Source organism: Danio rerio, chromosome 10 (assembly GCF_049306965.1).
Source record: "Danio rerio strain Tuebingen ecotype United States chromosome 10, GRCz12tu, whole genome shotgun sequence".
Classification (NCBI taxonomy): domain Eukaryota; kingdom Metazoa; phylum Chordata; class Actinopteri; order Cypriniformes; family Danionidae; genus Danio; species Danio rerio.
This window is the reverse complement of record NC_133185.1, coordinates 48432824-48456727: the sequence shown is the minus strand read 5'-3', so window position 1 is coordinate 48456727 and position 23904 is coordinate 48432824. Positions and strand designations below refer to the sequence as shown.

The window sequence follows — 23904 nt, the reverse complement described above, 5'->3', positions numbered from 1 at the left end:
GTGTTTAACAGCAGATGGTGCTCTAGGATAGTGTTTAACAGCAGATGGTGCTCTAGGATAGTGTTTAACAGCAGATGGTGCTCTAGGATAGTGTTTATCAACAGATTGTGTTCTAGGATAGTATTTAACAACAGATGGTGCTCTAGGCTTGTATTTAACAGCAGATGGTGCTCTAGTGTTTAACAGCAGATGGTGCTCTTGGATAGTGTTTAACAGCAGATGGCGCTCTAGGCTAGTGTTTAACAGCAGATGGTGCTCTAGTGTTTAACAGCAGATGGCGCTCTAGGATAGTGTTTAACAGCAAATGGTGCTCTAGGCTAATGTTTAACGGCAGATGGCGCTCTAGTGTTTAACAGTAGATGGCGCTCTAGGCTAGTGTTTAACAGCAGATGGCGCTCTAGGCTAATGTTTAACGGCAGATGGCGCTCTAGTGTTTAACAGTAGATGGCGCTCTAGGCTAGTGTTTAACAGCAGATGGCGCTCTAGGCTAATGTTTAACGGCAGATGGCGCTCTAGTGTTTAACAGTAGATGGCGCTCTAGGCTAGTGTTTAACAGCAGATGGCGCTCTAGGCTAGTGTTTAACAGTAGATGGCGCTCTAGACTAGTGTTTAATAGTAGATGTCGCTCTAGGCTAGTTTTTAACAGCAGATGGCGCTCTAGACTAGTGTTTAATAGTAGATGGCGCTCTAGGCTAGTGTTTAATAGCAGATGGTGCTCTAGGTTAATGTTTAACAGCAGATGGTGCTCTAGGCTAGTGTTTAACAGCAGATGGTGTTCTAGGATTGTGTTTAACAACAGATGGTGCTCTAGGCTAGTATTTAACAGCAGATGGTGCTCTAGGATAGTGTTTAACGGCAGATGGCGCTCTAGTGTTTAACAGTAGATGGCGCTCTAGGCTAGTGTTTAACAGCAGATGGCGCTCTAGGCTAATGTTTAACGGCAGATGGCGCTCTAGTGTTTAACAGTAGATGGCGCTCTAGGCTAGTGTTTAACAGCAGATGGCGCTCTAGGCTAGTGTTTAACAGTAGATGGCGCTCTAGACTAGTGTTTAATAGTAGATGTCGCTCTAGGCTAGTTTTTAACAGCAGATGGCGCTCTAGACTAGTGTTTAATAGTAGATGGCGCTCTAGGCTAGTGTTTAATAGCAGATGGTGCTCTAGGTTAATGTTTAACAGCAGATGGTGCTCTAGGCTAGTGTTTAACAGCAGATGGTGTTCTAGGATTGTGTTTAACAACAGATGGTGCTCTAGGCTAGTATTTAACAGCAGATGGTGCTCTAGGATAGTGTTTAACAACAGATGGTGCTCTAGGCTAGTGTTTAACAGCAGATGGTGCTCTAGGCTAGTGTTTAACAGCAGATGGTGCTCTAGTGTTTAACAGCAGATGGCGCTCTAGGCTAGTGTTTAACAGCAGATGGTGCTCTAGGATAGTGTTTAACAGCAGATGGTGCTCTAGGATAGTGTTTAACAGCAGATGGTGCTCTAGGATAGTGTTTATCAACAGATTGTGTTCTAGGATAGTATTTAACAACAGATGGTGCTCTAGGCTAGTATTTAACAGCAGATGGTGCTCTAGTGTTTAACAGCAGATGGTGCTCTAGGATAGTGTTTAACAGCAGATGGCGCTCTAGGCTAGTGTTTAACAGCAGATGGTGCTCTAGTGTTTAACAGCAGATGGCGCTCTAGGATAGTGTTTAACAGCAAATGGTGCTCTAGGCTAATGTTTAACGGCAGATGGCGCTCTAGTGTTTAACAGTAGATGGCGCTCTAGGCTAGTGTTTAACAGCAGATGGCGCTCTAGGCTAATGTTTAACGGCAGATGGCGCTCTAGTGTATAACAGTAGATGGCGCTCTAGGCTAGTGTTTAACAGCAGATGGCGCTCTAGGCTAATGTTTAACGGCAGATGGCGCTCTAGTGTTTAACAGTAGATGGCGCTCTAGGCTAGTGTTTAACAGCAGATGGCGCTCTAGGCTAATGTTTAACGGCAGATGGCGCTCTAGTGTATAACAGTAGATGGCGCTCTAGGCTAGTGTTTAACAGCAGATGGCGCTCTAGGCTAATGTTTAACGGCAGATGGCGCTCTAGTGTTTAACAGTAGATGGCGCTCTAGGCTAGTGTTTAACAGCAGATGGCGCTCTAGGCTAGTGTTTAACAGTAGATGGCGCTCTAGACTAGTGTTTAATAGTAGATGTCGCTCTAGGCTAGTGTTTAACAGCAGATGGCGCTCTAGACTAGTGTTTAATAGTAGATGGCGCTCTAGGCTAGTGTTTAACAGCTCATTGCAGTGATCAGAGCTTGCATAATCTTAATAATAGTCAAAGAGTATCACTGACCACTGACATCCAGAGTAATGGAGTCCTGAGTGTCCTCAATGCCGTGCATGACCTCGCAGCGATACACCCCGGCGTCACTGGCCCTGAGTCTGGAGATGGTCAGAGAAGCGTCCCCTTGGTCTTCCGGTCGGCTGGGCACTGACACCCGGCCCATATACTCTTGGCCCATTTTGATGATGCCGTTCTGGGCCACCACAGCGACGGCTTCCCCATGGCTCTGGAGTTTGGTCCACTTGATGCGCAGGTGATCAGAGTGAGTTATGACGGAGGAGCCCGGTAGCGGCGGCAGCACCAGAAAACGACACGGTAAAACAACAGACTGCGCTAGAGCGCCGTGGACCCGGGAAGAGCTCCGAACCACCCGCATCCGGCGAACAGAGTCTGATGGGGGACAGAGGGGGAGTTTTAACAAGAGTGCACAAGCTAGTCAACAGGTACCCTCCTAAAAACGTAGCTACACTGTAAAATCTGATTAAAAAATATATTTAATTTAAAGTACAATTTTTAATCAAATGTTGGATTTGTTCATTTTTGACCCAATGTTTGGTTAAAACAACCCAGTATTTTTTTTTTTTTTTTGTTTACCTAAAAGTATTTTAGGAATTATTAGAATTGTAGTTGGTGTATTATTTTCTAATAATTAAATGAACTGGAGTTTCATGGGGTTTTCAGTTTCATTTCATTTGACCTTTACACTCTAAGGATGATGGGTTGTTTAGACTTAGTGTTGGGTCAAACAACGACAAACCCAATGTTAAATTTAGCTTTTTGTTTTCAAATTCAATTCAAATGACGCTTTTGAACTCAATGCTGGCTTTGTCCAAATTCAACCCAATCCAACATTATGTTTAGAGTGTACCTAAAAGTAGCTAGTTACATTGAAACTGCTTTTTTCACAATGATGTATAAAGTAAGAAACCACTGACTCAAATCTGTTGAGTTATTAGAAAACAACTGCTGCATTATTTTCTAATAATTCAACGAACTGAAGTTAATTATACTTTATACACTCTTAAAATGATGGGTTGTAATCATCCATTGTTGGTTTAAATATGGCTAACGCCAACTGGTGGGTTATAAGGTGTTATTTAAATCTAATAAATAAAAATGCACCCAATGATAGGGGGTTTGTCCATATCTGACCCAACTTTGGGGTAATTTACAGTCAATCTAAACATGATTTAGACAACAGAAGTGTATTTGTGAAATATTTTATACTAGTGTGCACAAGCTAGTCAACAGGGACCCTCTTAACCCTTAAAGACCTAGAGGTATTTTGTGGGCACCTAATGGGCCTATATTATTATTTTTTTTAAAAGCAGTTTTATTTTTATTTTAGCAGTCAGCCTCAAGTGTCATATATCATTTTAAACAGGAGAACCTGAAGTTTCAATCTGTATCATTTAAAGGTCCAGTCTAAAATATTTTTTGGTCCAAAAACATATGAAAAGACAGAAAATATTCCAGAATTTTTCAGAAACGATTTTTTAAAAAAGTGGCATTTTCCAGTTATTTCAAACAAAACCTTATGAAGTTTGTTTTTCTTTCTTTAGAAATACATGCTATGATGTTTTATACTTCCAAAATAAATTTTGTCTACATCCACAATTCCCTGAGCAAGTTATAGCAATTTATTTCAATGTTATTCCAAGGCGTTTTTCTATGGGGGAAAAAATGCATTTATTTACTGACAATGTATTTGCCCAAAAGTTCTGGGAATGAACTAAACAGAAAAAAAAAATGTTACAAAATAATAGAACAGTGAAGCAAATTTGACTTTTTCCAAATAATATATTTTCAGTTACTATAAACAACACCACTTACAATGAACAAATAAAAAAAATAAGAAAATAATAAATAATGTGTCAAAGTCCAAATAAACATGGTGCAAATCCTCAGTAAAAAAATAGATATAAATATTTACTATACCATAAATAGTTACATAACTAAACTAGATTCAATATGGAACATCCTTAGGTTTTATGTGCCAGCATGGATATGGTTGTCTGTGGATATGGATTTGGATATGGTTGTCTGCAATGCAGACAAACAGCTGCACCTTCATTTGCGTCTTTCGAAAACAGCAAGAGCAGCAGTTCGTCTTTGCTGTGTCACTGTTTTGTCATGTTTCTGTGCTGCTGTGCATGCAAAAGTACTTAGTATGAAAATTATTTCATGCAAAACATTTTTTTTTTTGCGTTTTATTTAGCCGCGCATAAATGTATGCCTTTCTCTCATTCCGTGTTGTTCAAAAAGCTTGTTGATCCACAAACAAAAGCGAAACCTATGCTTATTGGTTGTGATATAGCGAGTTTGAACCAATCTGGGCATGGAGGAGGGACAATGCATCAATGTATGATGTCTGGTTTGTCCGGAGACACAGTGACGAGCGTTTCTTTGTCAAATCAGCGTTGTCAAATTTTGATGACGTAACCGCACTGATTCCGGAGCCTCTGAAAGTCCGCGAATGTTATGTGATACAGCACTGGAAAGCTGAGATTCTCTTCTTTATGCCAATCTTTGAATTGTATGAATCGGATCAGCGGATCAAAAGTTATTAAACATTTAAGAGCAATACTTATTTTTAGCCGCGGGCGGCTGTCTCGGTCTTTAAGGGCTAAAAACGTATTTATGTACACTACAAGTTACTAAACTCTAAAAAATGCTGGGTTGTCGATGTTGGGTCGATGCAATCTTGGGTTAAATGTGGACAAACTTAAAGATGGGTCAAAATTTTCAATACAATTTAAATTATAATTTTTAACCAAATGGTGGGTTTGTCCATTGTGACCCAACATTTTTAGAGTGTACTAAAAAGTAGTTAGAGGTCTGTTGAAATATTAGAAAATATATGCACACCTGAGTTGAAGCTTTATTTTCAAATAACTCAATGAACTGGAGTCAGTTCTACCTTACACTCAAAAAATGATGGGTTGTTATAACTCTATGAAGCGTACATTTTTTGCAACTAAATTAAAATTACACTATTGAATCCAATGGATTTGACCAAACGTTGGGTTAAAGCATCAGCATTTTTTGAGTACCTAAAAGTATGTAAGACGCATACAGTATGCAAGGAAGTTAGTGAGTTGATGCATTATTTTCTAATAATTCAATGAACTGGAGTCAAGTATACCTTAGACACTCTAAAAACAATGGGTTGTTGTCACCCAATATTGGGTCAAATATGGACAACCTCAACAGGTGGGTTATAAAGTCTTATTTAAATCAATAAGTAAATCAATAATGTAGCCAATGTTGGGGTTGTCCATATTTGACTCAACTTTGGAGTAGGAAAACTCAGCATTTGCAATGTTATGTGTATGCAATGTTTTATTGGCATATTTACAGTCAAACTGAACATGATTCAGACAACAGTGGTATACTTGTGAAATGTTTTATACATGCACAAGCTAATCAACAGATTCCCTCCTAATTTCGTATTCATTCAATTCAATACACCTTTATTTGTATAGCGCTTTTACAGTTAGCTGCACTACAAGTTACCACACTCTAAAAAATGGTAGGTTGTCAATGTTGGGCCGATGCAATGTTGGGTCAAATATGGACAATCCTAATATTGGGTCAAATTTTTCAATTCAATTTAAATTAAACTTTTAACAACTGAAACTTTTTTAATCAAATGGTGAGTTGTCTTTACATAATGTTGGGTTCAAACAGCCCTGCATTGTTTTAGAGTGCACCTAAAAGTAGAGTTGTGTAGAAAATATGCACACCTGAGTTGATGCATTACTTTCTAATAACTGAATGAACTGGAGTCAGTTATACCTTTACAGTCTGTAAAAGATGGTTTGCTAAAATCCAATGTAGCTTAATTTTTGCAACTCAATTTAAATGACTGAATCTAATGGATTTGACCCAATGTTGGGTTAAAGCAACAGCATTTTTGAGTACCTAAGAGTAGCTATGATCAATACAGTATGCAAGGAAGTTAGTGAGTTGATGCATTATTTTCTAATAATTCAATGAACTGGAGTCAAGTATACCTTAGACACTCTAAAAACAATGGGTTGTTGTCACCCAATGTCAAATATGGACAACCTCAACAGGTGGGTTATAAAGTCTTATTTAAATCAATAAGTAAATCAATAATGTACCCAATGTTGGGGTTGTCCAGCATTTGCAATGTTATGTGTATGCAATGCTTTATTGGCATATTTACAGTCAAACTAAACATGATTCGGACAACAGTGGTATACTTGTGAAATGTTTTATACATGCACAAGCTAATCAACAGGTTCCCTCCTAAAACTGTAGTTAGCTCCACTACAAGTTACCACACTCTAAAAAATGGTGGGTTGTCAATGTTGGGCCGATGCAATGTTGGGTCAAATATGGACAATCCTAATATTGGGTCAAATTTTTCAATTCAATTTAAATTAACCTTTTTTTTTAACCGAATAGTATTTTTTTAACTTAATGCTGGGTTCAAACAACCCAGCATTTTTTGAATGCTCCTAAAAGTAGTTAGTGATAAGTAGAAAATATGCACACCTGAGTTGATGCATTATTTTCTAATAACCAAATGAACTGGAGTCAATTATACCTTTACAGCCTAAAAATGATGGGTTGTTTTAACCCAATGTAGCTTAATATTTTGCAACTCAATTAAAATGACACATTTGGATTTTACCCAACGTTGGGTTAAAGCAACACAGCATTTTTTGAGTACCTAAAAGTAGCTATGATCAATACAGTATGCAAGGAAGTTGGTGAGTTGATGCATTAGTTTCTAATAATTCAATGAACTGTAGTTACTGTGAAGACAATGGGTTGTTGTCACCCAATATTGGGTCAACTATGGACAACCTCAACAAATGGGTTATAAAGTCTTATTTAAATCAATAAGTAAATAAATAATGTAGCAAAAGATACAAAGTAAATCGGCACACTGCCACTTTAGCTCTCTCAAAAAAATTTTTTAATGATTTTTAGATTTTCTAGATGTGCGCACATTTCTGTTTTTTGCTAAATAAATAATGTACCCAATGTTGGGTTTGTCCATATTTGACTCAACTTTGGGGTAATGAAACCCTTAATTTTTAGAGTGTACACATTTTTTTCCTGCTATGAATTAATATTAGCCTTTACATGGAATGTTTATTAGGTTAATCCCAATCTTGATAAGATAGCATCAATGCCACCCTTTTAAGAGTTTTAAAACATCAAGAAGTTCACTATCCCAAATGTGAAAGAATTGAAACTACATCTCACCATCCTGCGAGTAGGCGCTGCAGACACAGATCAGCCAGAGGATGTGCTTCACGTCCAACAACATCATCTCAAACCTGCAAACAAATACAGCTTTTCATTTGGTGAAGCTCAGCTCCAAACATCTGCAGCCACAGTTACAGTTTACTCAAACGAGGCTTGGTTGTCAAACTCTTTCTGTTCATGTCTGCTTGTGTCTTTGTTCCAGCTCCAGCGAGGTCTACACACTCACTGCTTGTTTCCATGTCTCCTTTATCAAAATGACACTGCCATCAGAACCCGCGTCTGCTACAGCTCCATTTACAGATATACAGCGCTACAAACGCGTGCATAAGGACAGTTATACTATAATATAAGATGTTTATGTGGTGACTAAAACCAATGACAGTCTAACTGAACCACACACGCCCTTAATAGCGCACACACTCCTTAAACACTACAGTAGACAGCGATATATTATACAGCATCGCGCTCCGCTCTCTAGCAATCATCATCAGTCTATATTAATAATGATCAACATTCGCAACAGCCCGACAGCTCATCTGAAGCAATGCACTGATAAATCACACTCCCAACAGCAGCATGAAAGTGATAAGAGCAGATAAGTGGATCTCAATGAGCTGCCAAACGCAAACAAAGCTTCAGACTGACACAAAGAGAGGACCTGAGCTCTATAGTGCGTATAAATAATGGAAAAGTCAAGCAAATCACTTGTTATGTGAACAAACCAAAGTGTATTACACGATATATGTAGGCTATAACACTTTATTAATGAATGCTCCATCATACTGTAATTATAGTCACCTTGATAAACTGTGGTACTGCCTACTTTAGTTTCTATAGGTGCATTAGAGTGTAATAAACCCTATACTGTAGTTATACTGTACAATATTGGCTAATTGGTTTATATTATTATAGTCTAGTTTTTGTGTTACCATCAACATAGAATAATTCAAAAACTACACAATAAAAATGCTGGGTTATAGGCTAGTAAGCCAATGTTGGGTCAAATATAGATATTTGTTTGTAAATTAATCTTAAATTGCACATTTAACCCAACGTTATGTCATAACAACCCATATTTTATTTTAAAGTGTAGTATTTTAGGCTACTTTCTAATTGTGACTGAATCGTTAATAATAGCAATAGCAATAATAATAGTAATAATAATAATAATAATAATAATTAATAATAATAATAATCTTACTTATTTTTCCAGTTCCTGATCTTTTAGTTTTTCCGATCTGGTCTTCTCCTGATCCTCCGAATTCAATCCTTAAGAAAATCTGCGGTGTTTGTGAATCTCCTTAGTGAACCGCAGACTTCAGTGCTCTTTCTTTCCCAGATGCCCACGAAAAGACTGAAGACATGAGCCGGCAGCAAGTTCAAATTCCATGTCCACCCATATAATGTCGTCAGTTTGCAGAGGAGGGGCAGAAAGTGCCCACCCAAAATCCATCTGATCCATCCTGCATCTGAGTGGAGAACAGCGATGCTTCCGCGCTATTCATTCACACGCACTCTTAAGAAATGTTGGGTTATTTCAATCTAAATTGGGTAAAATATAAGGACAGACCCAAACAATGAGTAAAATTTAGTCTTATGCATTTAATTTAAAAATAAAAAAAACAACCAGGCAGATAGTTTAGTCCGTATTATATCCATAATTGGGTTGAAATATGCCAATTTTAATGTATACGCGCCGTATATTGAAGCACGCATTAACTTATTTCAACAAAGCTCGGGTGTTTAGCTTCTTTACACAGAATGAAACAAATAAAAACAAAATTTAGTCGTTATATGCAGTATTTCTCTCATGAATTTAATGCAATAATGTGCAATAGCCTATTAATAATAATATTAATAATTCAAGAGATTACATGAAGTATTTTTAAGGCAAGCTATTTATATGGGGTGAATTTAAACAAATTAAATGTATTAACTTTAGTCAACTTAATTTTATAGTTTAAATAAGCCCATATAAATTGTTTGCAATCACTTACCTTAAATAATGAGTCTTTTTTTCCTCAGTGTATGTCATTGTGGGGGAAACAAGCAAGTTTACTGTTGCCAATGTAGTTCTTTTAAGCCAATGTTGGATCAAATATGGACAAATTTAATATTTGGGGTAAATAAGTGTCATTTAAAAAAATAATTTTACATCTTAACCGAATGGTTGTTGTCCACGTCCCAGCGTTTTTACTATCTTTAAACATGAGATGCATTTAAGATCTGGCAATGCTTCATTTTCCCTCAGAACTGACTATATCTTGCAGTTACTACTTGTAAACTGGAAATTTTAAGAAAAACTTAAGTCAGATATGCGAGATGTAAAGTTTATAGATATAAAATATAAGAAGTGAGGGTATAAACAGTGAACTCTGATGGAGAAATGTCATAAATTGCACTAAATAATTAAACTGAGAACACTGGAGATACCAGAATTGCGAGATAAAAGCGAGGTTTCATCTCAATTTATACTTGTAAACTGGCAAAATTCAGAAAGAGTCAAAATTGCTAGACATTAACTTTATAGAAATAAATTCATATTTGTAAGACATTTAAAAACAGTCAGAATTTATTTAAATATAGCCTACTCATATCTCACAACTCCGATGAGTGAGATATAAATTCAGACTTGAGTAATATATATTAGGAAATATATTATATAATTGCTATAAATATAGTGCGAATAGTGAAATAAAGTCGTAATTGCAAGTGGGGGGAAAATGGGAGTATCAGAATTGTTAAGTAAATATGAACATAAAATTCTGTAATTTCAAGTTTGCTTCTCATCATTTATTTTACGTGCTATTTAAGTTATATCGCGGGATTCTGCCATGTTTTCCCGAGACAAGAAATGGCGGGAATTTTGAATTTAATGGCGGTAAAGGGGTTTCATAACGACTCTAAACGGATTAACGGTGTTTTAACCTATACTCTTTAAAAAAATACAATAAAATCTTGCATCTGCAGAAGATAGTTATTCAAAATCCACAATCTTGAGTGCATAAGGTCTACTGAAATATCCCAAGACTATTTGTAAGATTTTAGGATATATTCAGACTTTGACTTGAAATTAAATCAAGATTATATCATTATACAAATCAAATATAAGTAGATGTTTTACATGTGTGACAGAGGCTGCATGCAGGGGTAAATGAGTGGTGTGAAAGTGACTGATTTTACTCTTGTGAACTATGAGCTTGCCTCAGTTTTCCACACGGGGGAGAGAAGATCCGCCTGTTTGGGCTTTAATTGTTTATTCTCACTACTTGTTTGATCGAAAACACAATAAATCAACAATAATAAATACTTATTAAAATGCTGATGTAATTTACACTAGCTTTTAGAGTCACATGATCCTTCAGAAATCATTCTATAATGACTTGATGACAAAAATATTAACGTCAGCGTTAAAACAGTTGTCCATATTATGCTTATGCTTTGATTAAAAAGAAATTAGTTTGAGGCATAAATAACTGTCTTTAACCTTTGATCAAATCGATGTGCGCTTGATAAAAGCAATCTTTCATTTAAAAGAAGCACTGTATTTTAAGCTACGGGTATATTGCACAAAATGGATAAAATTGGAGCAGATATTTCTTTTACCTATGCAGCTTTTCCCATTACTGTTCATCACATTTAGTCAGTTAAAATCACATTTACATTTACAAACATGCTATATTTAAAAATCGTTTAATATAACTATACTATACATGGCGGTTCATTCCGCTGTGGCAACCCCAGATTAAAGACATTTCTTTATGACTAAAACTTCAAAAGGTTATGGATAAGCTATGGTAATTCTTATAGTTTAATAAAAATATAGATTTTTGGAAATCACCAGGCGACCCCCCTTGATTGTCCCGTGACCTCTCGGGCGGTCCCGAACCCCACTTTGAGAACCAATCCTTTAGATTACCGGCAGGATGTTTTTCACCTTATGTGTTTTTTCTGCTTGAGTTGGATTTTTCAATCATGAATTTTAGGGGTGCAACGCATTATGGTTGAGCCGTGATTTATACGGGTCACAACCCACAGTTCGGAACACACGTAACTCACAAATCGCATGTATGAAAGCATTTAGGCTTTCCTGTAAAATATAACAATGACAGAAGACATTGCGGTGGGTTAAACAGGATGTGGTGGGTTTCTCAGGTTATCAAAGGTGTTTTCTGTCACTACTTGTTTAACCTGCACTAATGCATTCAGTGTAAGCTTCACGATTAATCATTAAAAGATCGGGATCTCAACACCCACGCAACATCAATTATAAATGATGGTGATTTGCATGTTTATTAATCCTTCCAATCGCTGCATTTAAATCTGAAAGTCTTTAGTTTACAGTCAAAGAACAGAAGTACTGGCAGAACAGTTTATAGTTTAGATATAACCAGTGATGTCGATGGTAAAGATTAAAATCACCATCATATGCATTTATCTACGCTCAAAAATGAAAGTTGTAGGCAGCAATTACATTATTTAACCAGTAGGTGGCGACAACCAGCCATCAAAAATATACCACTGAATAATTCTTCAACAATGATCATCTAGTAATGAAACATGAAGTGAAAAACTGAATCATTTATTGAAGATGAGACTGAAAATAAATATGGGCTGTACAAATTGTTCGATTTTGACATTTAGTGTTATCAGCAACAGCAGCAGAAACAGTGATTTATTTACAGTACTGAATATTTTGCAGTTTACTTTTATTTCTTTTTTTTTTATGAAACCAAAAGTGTTTTTGCCTGATCCGAAAAATGGTCCGATCCGGGATTAAAAAACGATAATGTGATCCGAACCGGAAGATTTGTGATCCGTTATACCACAAATGAATTTACATTTGCTTTTGGAGTTGGAAGTGTTCCACTGGTGTTGAATCTTCTCAACTCGCGTGGAGGATGTGATTGAGGCGAATTCCACACATTAACATCCGATTCACATGGGGCTTCAGCGCCAACACTTGACAGAGGGGGTGTCTGAATTTGGGGCTGAAGCGATTCAATGAAATTAGTCGGCAATAGGCCACTGTCTGAGCTGGTGTATTTGCATAAAGCGATCTGATTGGCTGACGCTTACGTCTGCGCTTAAAAAGTTGAGGAAGTCCTAACTTCTGCAGCAAGCAACTCCACTGAAGTGGCGCAGACGGATCTATAATGCAGTTCGACAATGCCTGACGTCACCCATTCAAAGTGAAAGGGAAGCGTTGATGGTGTTGCCCCGTGTGAACGGGCTGTAATAGTCAACCCAGGCTCATTCCAAAAACTTAGCCCCGCGGATGTTTCTGGAGACCGCAAAATATGTCCCGGGAGGTATGTACTTCAGCAGTTTTTTGTTTTCGCGAATCCACTAGAGGCCGCTGTGTGCGCTTTTTTGCATCTCAAATGTCTCGCGAGTGCCGTTCGCGCCCGCGCTGTTCTCGCGCGAACCCACCAGAGGCCGCTGTCTGACTCACTGAGTGATTGACTGCGCGACCGGCCAATCGCCTGACCCTCCTCCTTCCCTAAACCCAACCAGTTTTACCGATTGACCCGGCCACCCGCTCACTTCCCGAAACCTGAGCAACAATTTAGAAAAGCTTTCCAAAAAAAAGAAAAGCCCTCGTATGATTTTATTTTTTGCCGCGTTTTGGGATTTTACTACGTTCTCACCCTGTTATGAACTCGTTCACTTTATTTTTTGGATTCTGTTTTTGTCTTACCTGATTTCTGGAACCGCTCTTCCCCGGACTCGAACCTGGTCATTTGTTGCACGCCTGGAAATTTCTTTTATAGTATGTAAAAAACATGCATAATTGAATTTGCATTTGTTTTGAACCCAGCAGGAGTAAACAAATGAAATAATCCATGCAAGTTGAAAACCTAGCTGTTGAGATGTAAATGCATTTTAAATCAAATTAAGATCCCTACTTAGCAAAAAAGAGACAAAAAACAACCTCATCCACATTTATTATCTTTATCAACACCTTACATCTTCATTAAACATTGTACTGTTGTTACAAAAATAGTGTTCCTTCTTTAAACGTAATATTGTAGCAGGGTTAGACTATAAAATACTTTTAAAATGACAATTTTATTTCTCCTCTAGTTTAAAAACAGTAGTCATGCTCATCATTAGAGCGTCATATATCATCAAACAGCTCATCTGGATCAAGGTTTGCAGCAGTGTTTGCAGGCTTCACCGGGACACTTGACGTTCTGCTGGTCGCAGCTTTGGTTTCTTCCACCGGCTTCTCTCTAAAATTACAAAGTGAAGGGAACACGAGTGAACAAAAGGTGAAGGTTAAATACATAGCAGGAGCCAGTATAAGTCATGACACTGGAGGAAAGTCCTGATTACAGTCAAACATGATCCGCCACAGGCTGCTTACAGCGGGGTCAAGTCTAAACGCTGTACAGTTCAGCCTGCTTCTGTCAGGACTGCGCTGTAAAACTGCTCCTTTATAATCAGCCGCATGCCATGTGTTTTCAGCTGCACACTTTTACTGGATGCTAGTAAGAGTTTGAAGGTCACAGATGTACAGGTTGTCCAGGGTGGATCCCATGTACATCCTGACAGACACGTAGAGGTGGCTATGCACGCAAGAAAATAAACCCAAAATGCCCTGTAACTTCAAGACAAACCGAGAAAAATGCACCAAAAATACTATCAAATATTCACAAGTTCAAATGATTTATTCGTTATCACTAAAAACAAGCCAATCAGGGGTGTTTAAATCGTTTATAGTTAAAAATAATCCAATCTGAGGTGTTTAGAGTTGTTGTTGCTAAAGATGAGCCAATCAGAAGTATTTGTAACCATTATCATTACAAATGGGCCAATAAGAAGCATATAGATGAGTCATTCCTGAAAATGCACCAATCAAAAGCATTTAGACGAGTAATTCCTGAAAGCACACCAATCAGAAGCATTTAGATTCATAAACAACTCGAAGGATTTATATTTGTTACCACTGAAAACAAGCTAATTAGAAAGTTTAAAGCGGTCATAGCTGAAAATAGGCCAATCAGAGTTGTTCAGAGTTGTCATTGCTAAATATGAGCCAATCAGAAGTATTTGTTACCATCATCATTGAAAATGGGCCAATCAGAAGCAGTTAGACGAGTCAGTGCTGAAAATGCACCAATCAGAAGCACTTAGATGAGTCTGCGAAAAAATGAGCCAATCGGCTGCATTTATTGAACTTCACTGAAGATGAGCCAATCAGAGTTCAGATTTGTTATTGTTAAAAATGAGCCAATCAGATGCATTTGTTTTGATCATCAATAAAGACGATCCAATCAGAAGAGTTCAGATTTGTCATTGCTTAAAAAAATGAGCCAATCGGATACATTTATTTTGATCATCAATGAAGATGAGCCAATCAGAGGAGTTCAGATTTGTCACTGCTAAAAATGCACCAATCAGATGCATTTATTTTGATCATCACTGAAAACAAGCCAATTAGAGGTGTTCAGATGTGTCATTGCTAAATATGAGCCAATCAGAAGTATTTGTTACCATCATCATTGAAAATGGGCCAATCAGAAGCAGATAGACAAGTCAGTGCTGAAAATGCACCAATGAGAAGCACTTAGATGAGTCTGCGAAAAAATGAGCCAATCGGCTGCATTTATTGAACTTCACTGAAGATGAGCCAATCAGAGTTCAGATTTGTTATTGTTAAAAATTAGCCAATCAGATGCATTTGTTTTGATCATCAATAAAGACGAACCAATCAGAAGAGTTCAGATTTGTCATTGCTTAAAAATGAGCCAATCGGATACATTTATTTTGATCTTCAATGAACATGAGCCAATCAGAGGAGTTCAGATTTGTCACTGCTAAAAATGCACCAATCAGATGCATTTATTTTGATCATCACTGAAAACAAGCCAATTAGAGGTGTTCAGATGTGTCATTGCTAAATATGAGCCAATCAGAAGTATTTGTTACCATCATCATTGAAAATGGGCCAATCAGAAGCAGATAGACAAGTCAGTGCTGAAAATGCACCAATGAGAAGCACTTAGATGAGTCTGCGAAAAAATGAGCCAATCGGCTGCATTTATTGAACTTCACTGAAGATGAGCCAATCAGAGTTCAGATTTGTTATTGTTAAAAATTAGCCAATCAGATGCATTTGTTTTGATCATCAATAAAGACGAACCAATCAGAAGAGTTCAGATTTGTCATTGCTTAAAAATGAGCCAATCGGATACATTTATTTTGATCATCAATGAAGATGAGCCAATCAGAGGAGTTCAGATTTCTCACTGCTAAAAATGCACCAATCAGATGCATTTATTTTGATCATCACTGAAAACAAGCCAATTAGAGGTGTTCAGATGTGTCATTGCTAAATATGAGCCAATCAGAAGTATTTGTTACCATCATCATTGAAAATGGGCCAATCAGAAGCAGATAGACGAGTCAGTGCTCAAAATGCACCAATCAGAAGCACTTAGATGAGTCTGCGAAAAAATGAGCCAATCGGCTGCATTTATTGAACTTCACTGAAGATGAGCCAATCAGAGTTCAGATTTGTTATTGTTAAAAAGGAGCCAATCAGATGCATTTGTTTTGATCATCGATAAAGACGATCCAATTAGAAGAGTTCAGATTTTTCATTGTTTAAAAAAATGAGCCAATCGGATACACTTATTTTGATCATCAATGAAGATGAGCCAATCAGAGGAGTTCAGATTTGTCACTGCTAAAAATGCACCAATCAGATGCATTTATTTTGATCTTCACTGAAAACAAGCCAATTAGAGGTGTTCAGATGTGTCATTGCTAAATATGAGCCAATCAGAAGTATTTGTTACCATCATCATTGAAAATGGGCCAATCAGAAGCAGATAGACAAGTCAGTGCTGAAAATGCACCAATGAGAAGCACTTAGATGAGTCTGCGAAAAAATTAGCCAATCGGCTGCATTTATTGAACTTCACTGAAGATGAGCCAATCAGAGTTCAGATTGTTATTGTTAAAAATTAGCCAATCAGATGCATTTGTTTTGATCATCAATAAAGACGAACCAATCAGAAGAGTTCAGATTTGTCATTGCTTAAAAATGAGCCAATCGGATACACTTATTTTGATCATCAATGAAGATGAGCCAATCAGAGGAGTTTAGATTTGTCACTGCTAAAAATGCACCAATCAGATGCATTTATTTTGATCATCACTGAAAACAAGCCAATTAGAGGTGTTCAGATGTGTTATTGCTAAAAAAAAGAATAAAATCAGATACATTTATTTTGATCATCAATGAAGTTAAGCCAATCAGAGGGAACTACTAAAAATGAGCCAATCAGATGCATTTACTTTGATCATCAATGAAGACGAGCCAATCAGAGGAGTTCAGATTTGTCGTTACTAACAATGAGCCATTCAGATACATTTATCTTGACATTATTGAAGTTAAGCCAATCAGAAGTAACTACTAAAAAATGAGCCAATCAAATGAATTTATTTTAATCATCACTAAAGATGAGCCAATCAGAAGAGTTCAGATTTGTCATTGCTAAAAATGAGCTAATCAGATGCATTTATTTTGATCTCGCTGAAGATGAGCCAATCAGATTTCAGATTTGTCAGTGTTAAACTCTGCCTATCAGATGCATTTATTTGATCATCACTAAAGTTGAGCCAATCAGAAGTAACTGCTAATAAATGAGCCAATTAGATGCATTTAATTCAATCATCACTGAAAACGAGCCAATAAGAGGAGTTCAGATTTGTCATTGCTAAAATGAGCCAATCAGATCCATTTATTTTGATCATCACTAATGATGGTAAATGCAGATTATTCAAATAAAAGACAACACTGATGCAATTATTAGGGCTTTTTAGTATCTAAAAAATCTATTCAGCCTTAATGGAAAAGTAGTTTCCATTTCCATATCCAGGTGTGGATATGAAGACAAAATCAGTCATCGCTTCACGGTGACAAAATGAGCTGGTCAAAACTGCTTGGTCAGCACTGAAGTAAAAGTAGAGGAGGTAAAGCTGCAGTAATTCCCACAGGATGCGCCGCTGTATATGATCCACGGAAAGCTGTTCAAAGCGGAGGAGAATCAGGTCACAGAGAAAATAAAGGAGATTTATGGCCCTGTAAGGCTGTTAATTTCAGGATGTGCCCAGATCATGTTGCCTGTTAAGCTCAGCCCGTCCCAAAACACATGGACAACACACACACACATACACACACACAGAGTAAGTCAGATTACATGACATACAGTATAGTGAAGATGTTAAAAGTAAATGAAATGTTCTTTGGTTAATCTTAAGATTAATCCTGACAAAAGTCTTGTCTCCTATCCGGGTTTTAGAAACCCCAAACAATATCTGGACTTCTAGTTGATCATTTGGCATCAGAAGTGGCCTATATGAAAGGCAAAGGCCTCTAGATATTGATTATTTGAGCACAATAAAATCTGATCATGTCTTGATTGTTAATGATTTGATTAGGACAGTAAGGTCTGACTCTGCTTAGACTAAAGTGTCATCACTGAACAGAAATAATGTCCAGTATAGAATATAAAGTCCTGCTGCAGTGGAGACAGAATGAATATTGTGTCTGACTCCATCATGAGCTTGGAGGACTGCATCCATACATCTCTGACATGACTCACATCACTGATTAATAAAGTCATCTGGAATGGCAAAGAAAGCGTTCCTGCAGGACTCCCAGAGCTCATCAAGACTCTTTGTGTTCATCTTCAACGCCTCCTCCTTCATCTGACCCCAGACATGTTCAATAATGTTCATGTCTGGTGACTGGGCTGGCCAATCTTGGAGCACCTTGACCTTCTTTGCTTTAAGGAGCTTTGATGTGGAGGCTGAAGTATGAGAAGGAGCGCTATCCTGCTGAAGAATCTGCCCTCTCCTGTGGTTTGTAATGTAATGGGCAGAACAAATCCACCTTCTGACACTTTTATAAAGATCAACTAGAAACCTTTGTCTGGTATACTAAAATGAATTTACTAAAATAATAAATAGATAAAATATAAAAACAATACATAGATAATCTATTATTTACTAGTCATAATGTAATCTAATAAGCATATATAAAATCTATTCACATATCTTTAGGGCTAAATACATAAATAAATATACAACTTTAATACTAAATAAATAAATAATAATAAATATAAATAAAATATATGCAACGTTCACTAGAATCAATGCTTCACTTTCACTAATAAATAATAGTATCTATTATTAAGCATACAAGGAGAAGCAGTGGCGCAGTAGGTAGTGCTGTGGCCTCACAGCAAGAAGGTCGCTGGTTCGAGCCTTGGCTCAGTTGGCGTTTCTGTGTGGAGTTTGCATGTTCTCCCTGCATTCACGTGGGTTTCCTCCGGGTGCTCCGGTTTCCCCCACAGTCCAAAGACATGCGGTACAGGTGAATTGGGTAGGCTAAGTTGTCCATAGTGTATGAGTGTGTGTGTGTGGATGTTTCCCAGAGATGGATTGCGGCTGGAAGGGCATCCGCTGTGAAAAACTTGCTGGATAAGTTGGCGGTTCATTCCGCTGTGGCGACCCCGGATTAATAAAGGATTAATGAATGAATAAAGCATACAAACAGCTACAGAAATAAGAGTGTTTGAATGCATTAGTAATATAATGCAGCTGAATCATTTTAGATTTTGCCCCAAACAAACTAATATTTCTTAGCTTTAATAAGGCTCAGTGTGGGGGAAATGCAGTTCATTAAAAGTTAACAGTGTCCACGTAAAGCATTAAAACACACTGTTAACTAGCCGTCACTGGAGAGATAAACTCATCCTTATTAGAAACAGCTTTGTCTCTCTCCAGCGGTAGATCATGTGAAGATGAGGAGGTTTTAGAGATTTAGCAGATTTCACAACACCGAAACACAGCAGATCCATAAAACACCACCAGAAAAACTATCAAATCTAAAAATTCAGGCTTATATGCAGGTAAGTTTACAGAGCAGGTCACATGGTATCTCTAAGTGCCCTAACACTGTGTTGAAGTTCATACTGCAAGTTTAAATGCATCAAAAAACGATATATAATTATGATATATTTATATATCATAATTATATATAGCTAATTAATAACAGTATATAATTACACTATATATAATTTTCTCAGAAAATGGTTTTAATATTTGAATCATTTTGCAGCGATTTTAATATGATTAATTTGAATCAATTCAGTTAAGTTGTGTAAACTCCTCCCCCTTCAATAAGCCAACTCTGCTCTGATTGGTCAGCTGGCCAAGCCTGTTTTAATTGGTCTTTCAGTATCAATTCTTTGTTTGGTGGGTGGAGACTATGCAAATGAGTTACTTTGATCATGTTGATGTACAGGGTGGGCCATTTATATGGAGACACCTTAATAAAATGGGAAAGGTTGTTGATATTAATGTGAGGGGCAACAATAAGGACTGTCCGGTGGCCCAGGGCCAGCGTGAGAGACACTTGGGACAGTAGACTGGATCATTACTGGCCCGATTGGGACAGTGCTGCCTTGTCACTAACATTTAATTTGTCTTTCACTGTTTGTCAGTTGCGTGCATTTTAAGTTTGTGCTTTTAAATCTTTAAATGCTACCTTCTCTGTAATGTAGTAAACAACATATTACTTTCCGATTCGTCTTATCTGACTGATTTGACCATGCTATTTTTTTTTTTTTGTAACCTGGTAACAACCAGTACAGCGTAGAAACAGCAACATGGCGGCAACATCAAATTAAAAGGCTAAATGTCTCTAACTTGTTGGAAGTAGACATTTACGTGGAAACAACACGACAAAATAAAAGTGAAGTGATGTTATGCATAGTTTGCCGTCAGTTTGACAAGTCAGCCACCTTTTGTTAAATAATTTCAAACTGCAATAAAATGCCTCCACATTTTCCATACTGCTCTTTTTGTGTGCATAACACTTATATTTACAATTGTTTTTTAAGTATTGAAATTCTAGATTTACAAACTTTATTTTTGACACATTATTTAAAATATGTGGTTTGAAAAAAGCTATTAACTTCCCTTTTTTGAGGTGGGGCCAGTGAAAATTTTGGCAAGGCAAGTAAAAATCTAAACCACATGCCCGATCGGACCAGTAGAAAAAATCCTTAGCGTTGAACCCTGGAGGGGGCTCGTAAATAACTCATGAAAGAATAAAGTTACGATAAAACCAAGCACACCATTGTTTTTCTTGTGAAATTTCCAATAAGTTTTATGAGGGAGAAGATTCAAAAATATAATGACTCACTAAGATGATTCAGAGTCGACTCTTTATTTTGAGAGACAATCTGCAAACTGATTGTATTGATGTATTGCTCTACTCTTTAAACAAAAATGGGAACATTAACAAAAGAAAATAGTTTAAATGTGATGAAATTATTATATAGTGAGCAAAAAGTCTACGCTGTAATTTAAAATATTAGTTAAAGTTCACTTAAAAAGAGAGTAAACCTGTTGCCTTATGTGCACAATTGCAAAAATTAAGTTGAATCAACTTAACAATTTTAAGTTTCAATGGGTTTACTCCCTTTTCTTAAGTAAATAATCATTTTTAATGTGTAACAACACTCGCTTTTCTCCATCTAAATGTAAAGACATGAATACAATAAAACAATGACGGTCACACTTTACAATAAGGTTCATTATTAATGTTAATTAATGTATTTACTAACATGAACAAACAATGAACAATACATTTACTACAGTATTTGTTCATGTTAGTTAATGAAAATACAGTAGTTCATAGTTAATTCATGTTGCATTAACTAATGTTAACAAGCATGGACTTGTATGTTAATAATGCATTAGTAAATGTTCAATTATGATTAATAAATGCTGTACATGTGTTGTTCATGATTACTTAATGTTAGTATATGCATTAACTAATGAACCTTATTGTAAAGTGTTACCACAATGACTATATTCAACATTACTAATCTTAAATGCAGATGTGTTTTACTCAGCCAGTCAGACTGTTGGACCAATCAGGGCTTAATATTGTAAACCAGATTGTGAAGATCCCTGCAGATCCTACATTTAGAGATTCATTCTGGCATAAATGAAGCCTCAAATACCTGATGTCCAATTATAGAGCAAAATGAAGCAAGAGTCTAGTGAAGCTCACAGAGGGGAACTCTTAAAAAACACACAATTTAGAAACAGATGCCACATTCTGCTGCTGCTAATAAATATTTTTATTATCATAACTGTCAGTTTCTGTGGTGCAGTTCACACCTGGAATTAGGAGGTGTTTTTTTTTAAATAATTTTTATTTAAAGAGGACAACAAACGTGCATACATTATGCTAGGGATAAATTAGATTAAGGGTGCGTTCACACCTGTGAATCGATTCAGTTGTTCCGAAACAGAGATTACAAATGTTACATTGTTGCTCTTGGAGCGGTTCGCTTTCACACTGCAAAGTTTCTAATCGGACCAAAAGAGCTAAACAAGTCACGTGTGAGTAAATTCTCCTCACATTGGTCAGAGTGTCATTGTCCCGCTCAGCTGTCTGGAGAGGTGGTGGTTTGGTGGTGTTTGACAAGGTGCGCGACGTGTCTGAAGAGTGAGGAGAGATGCGGTGGGAAGGGGTAAGAAGTGTGTGCAATGTTTGAGACGCGAGGTTACCGGGAGATTATCACTTGTTTGCATCCGGAGACTCGCGAAACTTCCCGCCCTACTCATAATTCTCTCTTCATATAGCCGTATGCCTATTACATATCCTTAAAACACTGTGATATAACCACGCTCGGATTGTATCGCTTTCTCACTGCAATCGATCCGCTCTAGAGTTTGTTTCAATCGAGCCGAGACCACCTCATTCAAGCGATCTCGGAGCGATTGATTTGGCGCGAATCCGAGAGCGATTGGTGGTTTCACATATGCCAAACTACCGCGCTAACCGGGTAAACGAGACAGGTTCCCAAACAAAAGTGTAGGTGTGAAAGCACCCTTACGCAGTTGTAATCGTAGAAAAAATCCTGACAAATTTTTTTGCAGCCCGACGCAAAGCAGAGACACTGTTAATATGAGCAATGTTCATTTATTCACCGAAAATTACCAAACAGTCAAAAACACAAAGCTGACAGAAACTAAAACAGCTGATGGAGTATACACTAACCTGTGCATTATTCAGACACAAGATGGCGCCAAATAGTCAAAAACACAAAGCTGACAGCAACTAAAACAGCTGATGGAGTATACACTAACCTGCGCATTATTCAGACACTAGATGGCGCCAAACAGTCAAAAACACAAAGCTGACAGATGAAAACAGCTGATGGAGTATACAGTAACCCACAGGTGTCAAACTCAGTTCCAAAAGGGCCGCAGCTCTGCACAGTTTAGTTCCAACCCTAATGAAACACACCTGATCAATCTAATTGAGTCCTTCAGGCTTGTTTGAAACCTACAGGTAAGTGTTTGACAAGGGTTGGAACTAAACTGTGCAGGGCTGCGGCCCTCCAGGAATTGAGTTTGACACCCCTGCACTAACCTGTGCATTATTCAGACACAAGATGGAGACAGACAGTCATAAACACAAAGTGAACAGAGTCTAAAACAGCTGATGGAGTATACACTAACCTGCGCATAATTCAGATGCAAGATGGCGCCAAACAGTCAAAAATACAAAGCTGACAGAAACGAATGTGTTTTTCACAGAGCATAAAAATGTTAATGGTTTTGTGGGTCTCGTCTATCAAATCTGAGCTTTATTTTGTATTTTCTATTGGATTCGGCTCAGGTGACTGGCTAGGCCATTCTACAGCTTGATTTTCTTTCTCTGAAAGCCTCTGAGAGTCTCCTTGGCTGTGTTTTGGATTATTGTCTTGCTGAAATGTCCACCCTGGCTTCATCTTAATCATCCTGCTGATGTAGATGTTGCACTGAAGCAGCTGATATTCATTTACACTGAGGAAGGGCAGAGGCTTGCTGAAGAACTACTGAGAGATTTCAGCTGCTGTCTGGACTTTCACTGCCGAACTACACCTTCCTTTCTTCATGTGCTCAATACTTTTTCCCTGCGACATTTCATTCAATTGTGCATATTTGTAAACTAATTAAATTAGCTTTTGCATATATGGATTTCTTTGGTTGGGGAAAATTTCAAGTGAGCGACACTTTTAGAAATACGTTTTCTGAGAAAAATGGTGACGTGTTCAATACTTATTTCCCTCACTGTAGACTCCTACAAAGACTCACTGTCGGGTCTGAAAGTGCGTTTTAATCAAGTATCTTGTAAACGTGTGCTGGTTCAATCCGCAAAACTGTTTGAGGCGCCCACAGAGACACAACAGCCTCTCTATGGTGTGCTGGTACCAAACAAACACAACGATTTTGATCTTCTCTCCT

At 37.3% G+C, this 23904-nt stretch overlaps 2 protein-coding genes across 3 annotated transcripts in view; both read right to left on the bottom strand.

Moving 5' to 3' along the window:
* Positions 1-8806, bottom strand: part of vcanb (versican b) — a 74496-nt gene extending 65690 nt beyond the window's left edge. Inside the window, 3 exon segments of the mRNA NM_214688.1 lie at positions 2335-2715; positions 7570-7643; positions 8774-8806. Of these exon segments, the coding sequence (NP_999853.1) occupies positions 2335-2715; positions 7570-7636 (448 nt within the window). The 5' untranslated portion in view covers positions 7637-7643; positions 8774-8806.
* A 4697-nt stretch (positions 8807-13503) lies between these two features.
* The window catches only part of xrcc4 (X-ray repair complementing defective repair in Chinese hamster cells 4), a 66524-nt gene continuing 56123 nt past the window's right edge, over positions 13504-23904 (bottom strand). The window contains exon 8 of one of the 2 annotated variants that reach the window (XM_009305682.3): positions 13504-13808. In XM_009305682.3, the coding sequence (XP_009303957.1) occupies positions 13694-13808 (115 nt within the window). In that variant the 3' untranslated portion in view covers positions 13504-13693. 2 annotated transcript variants of the gene reach the window in all.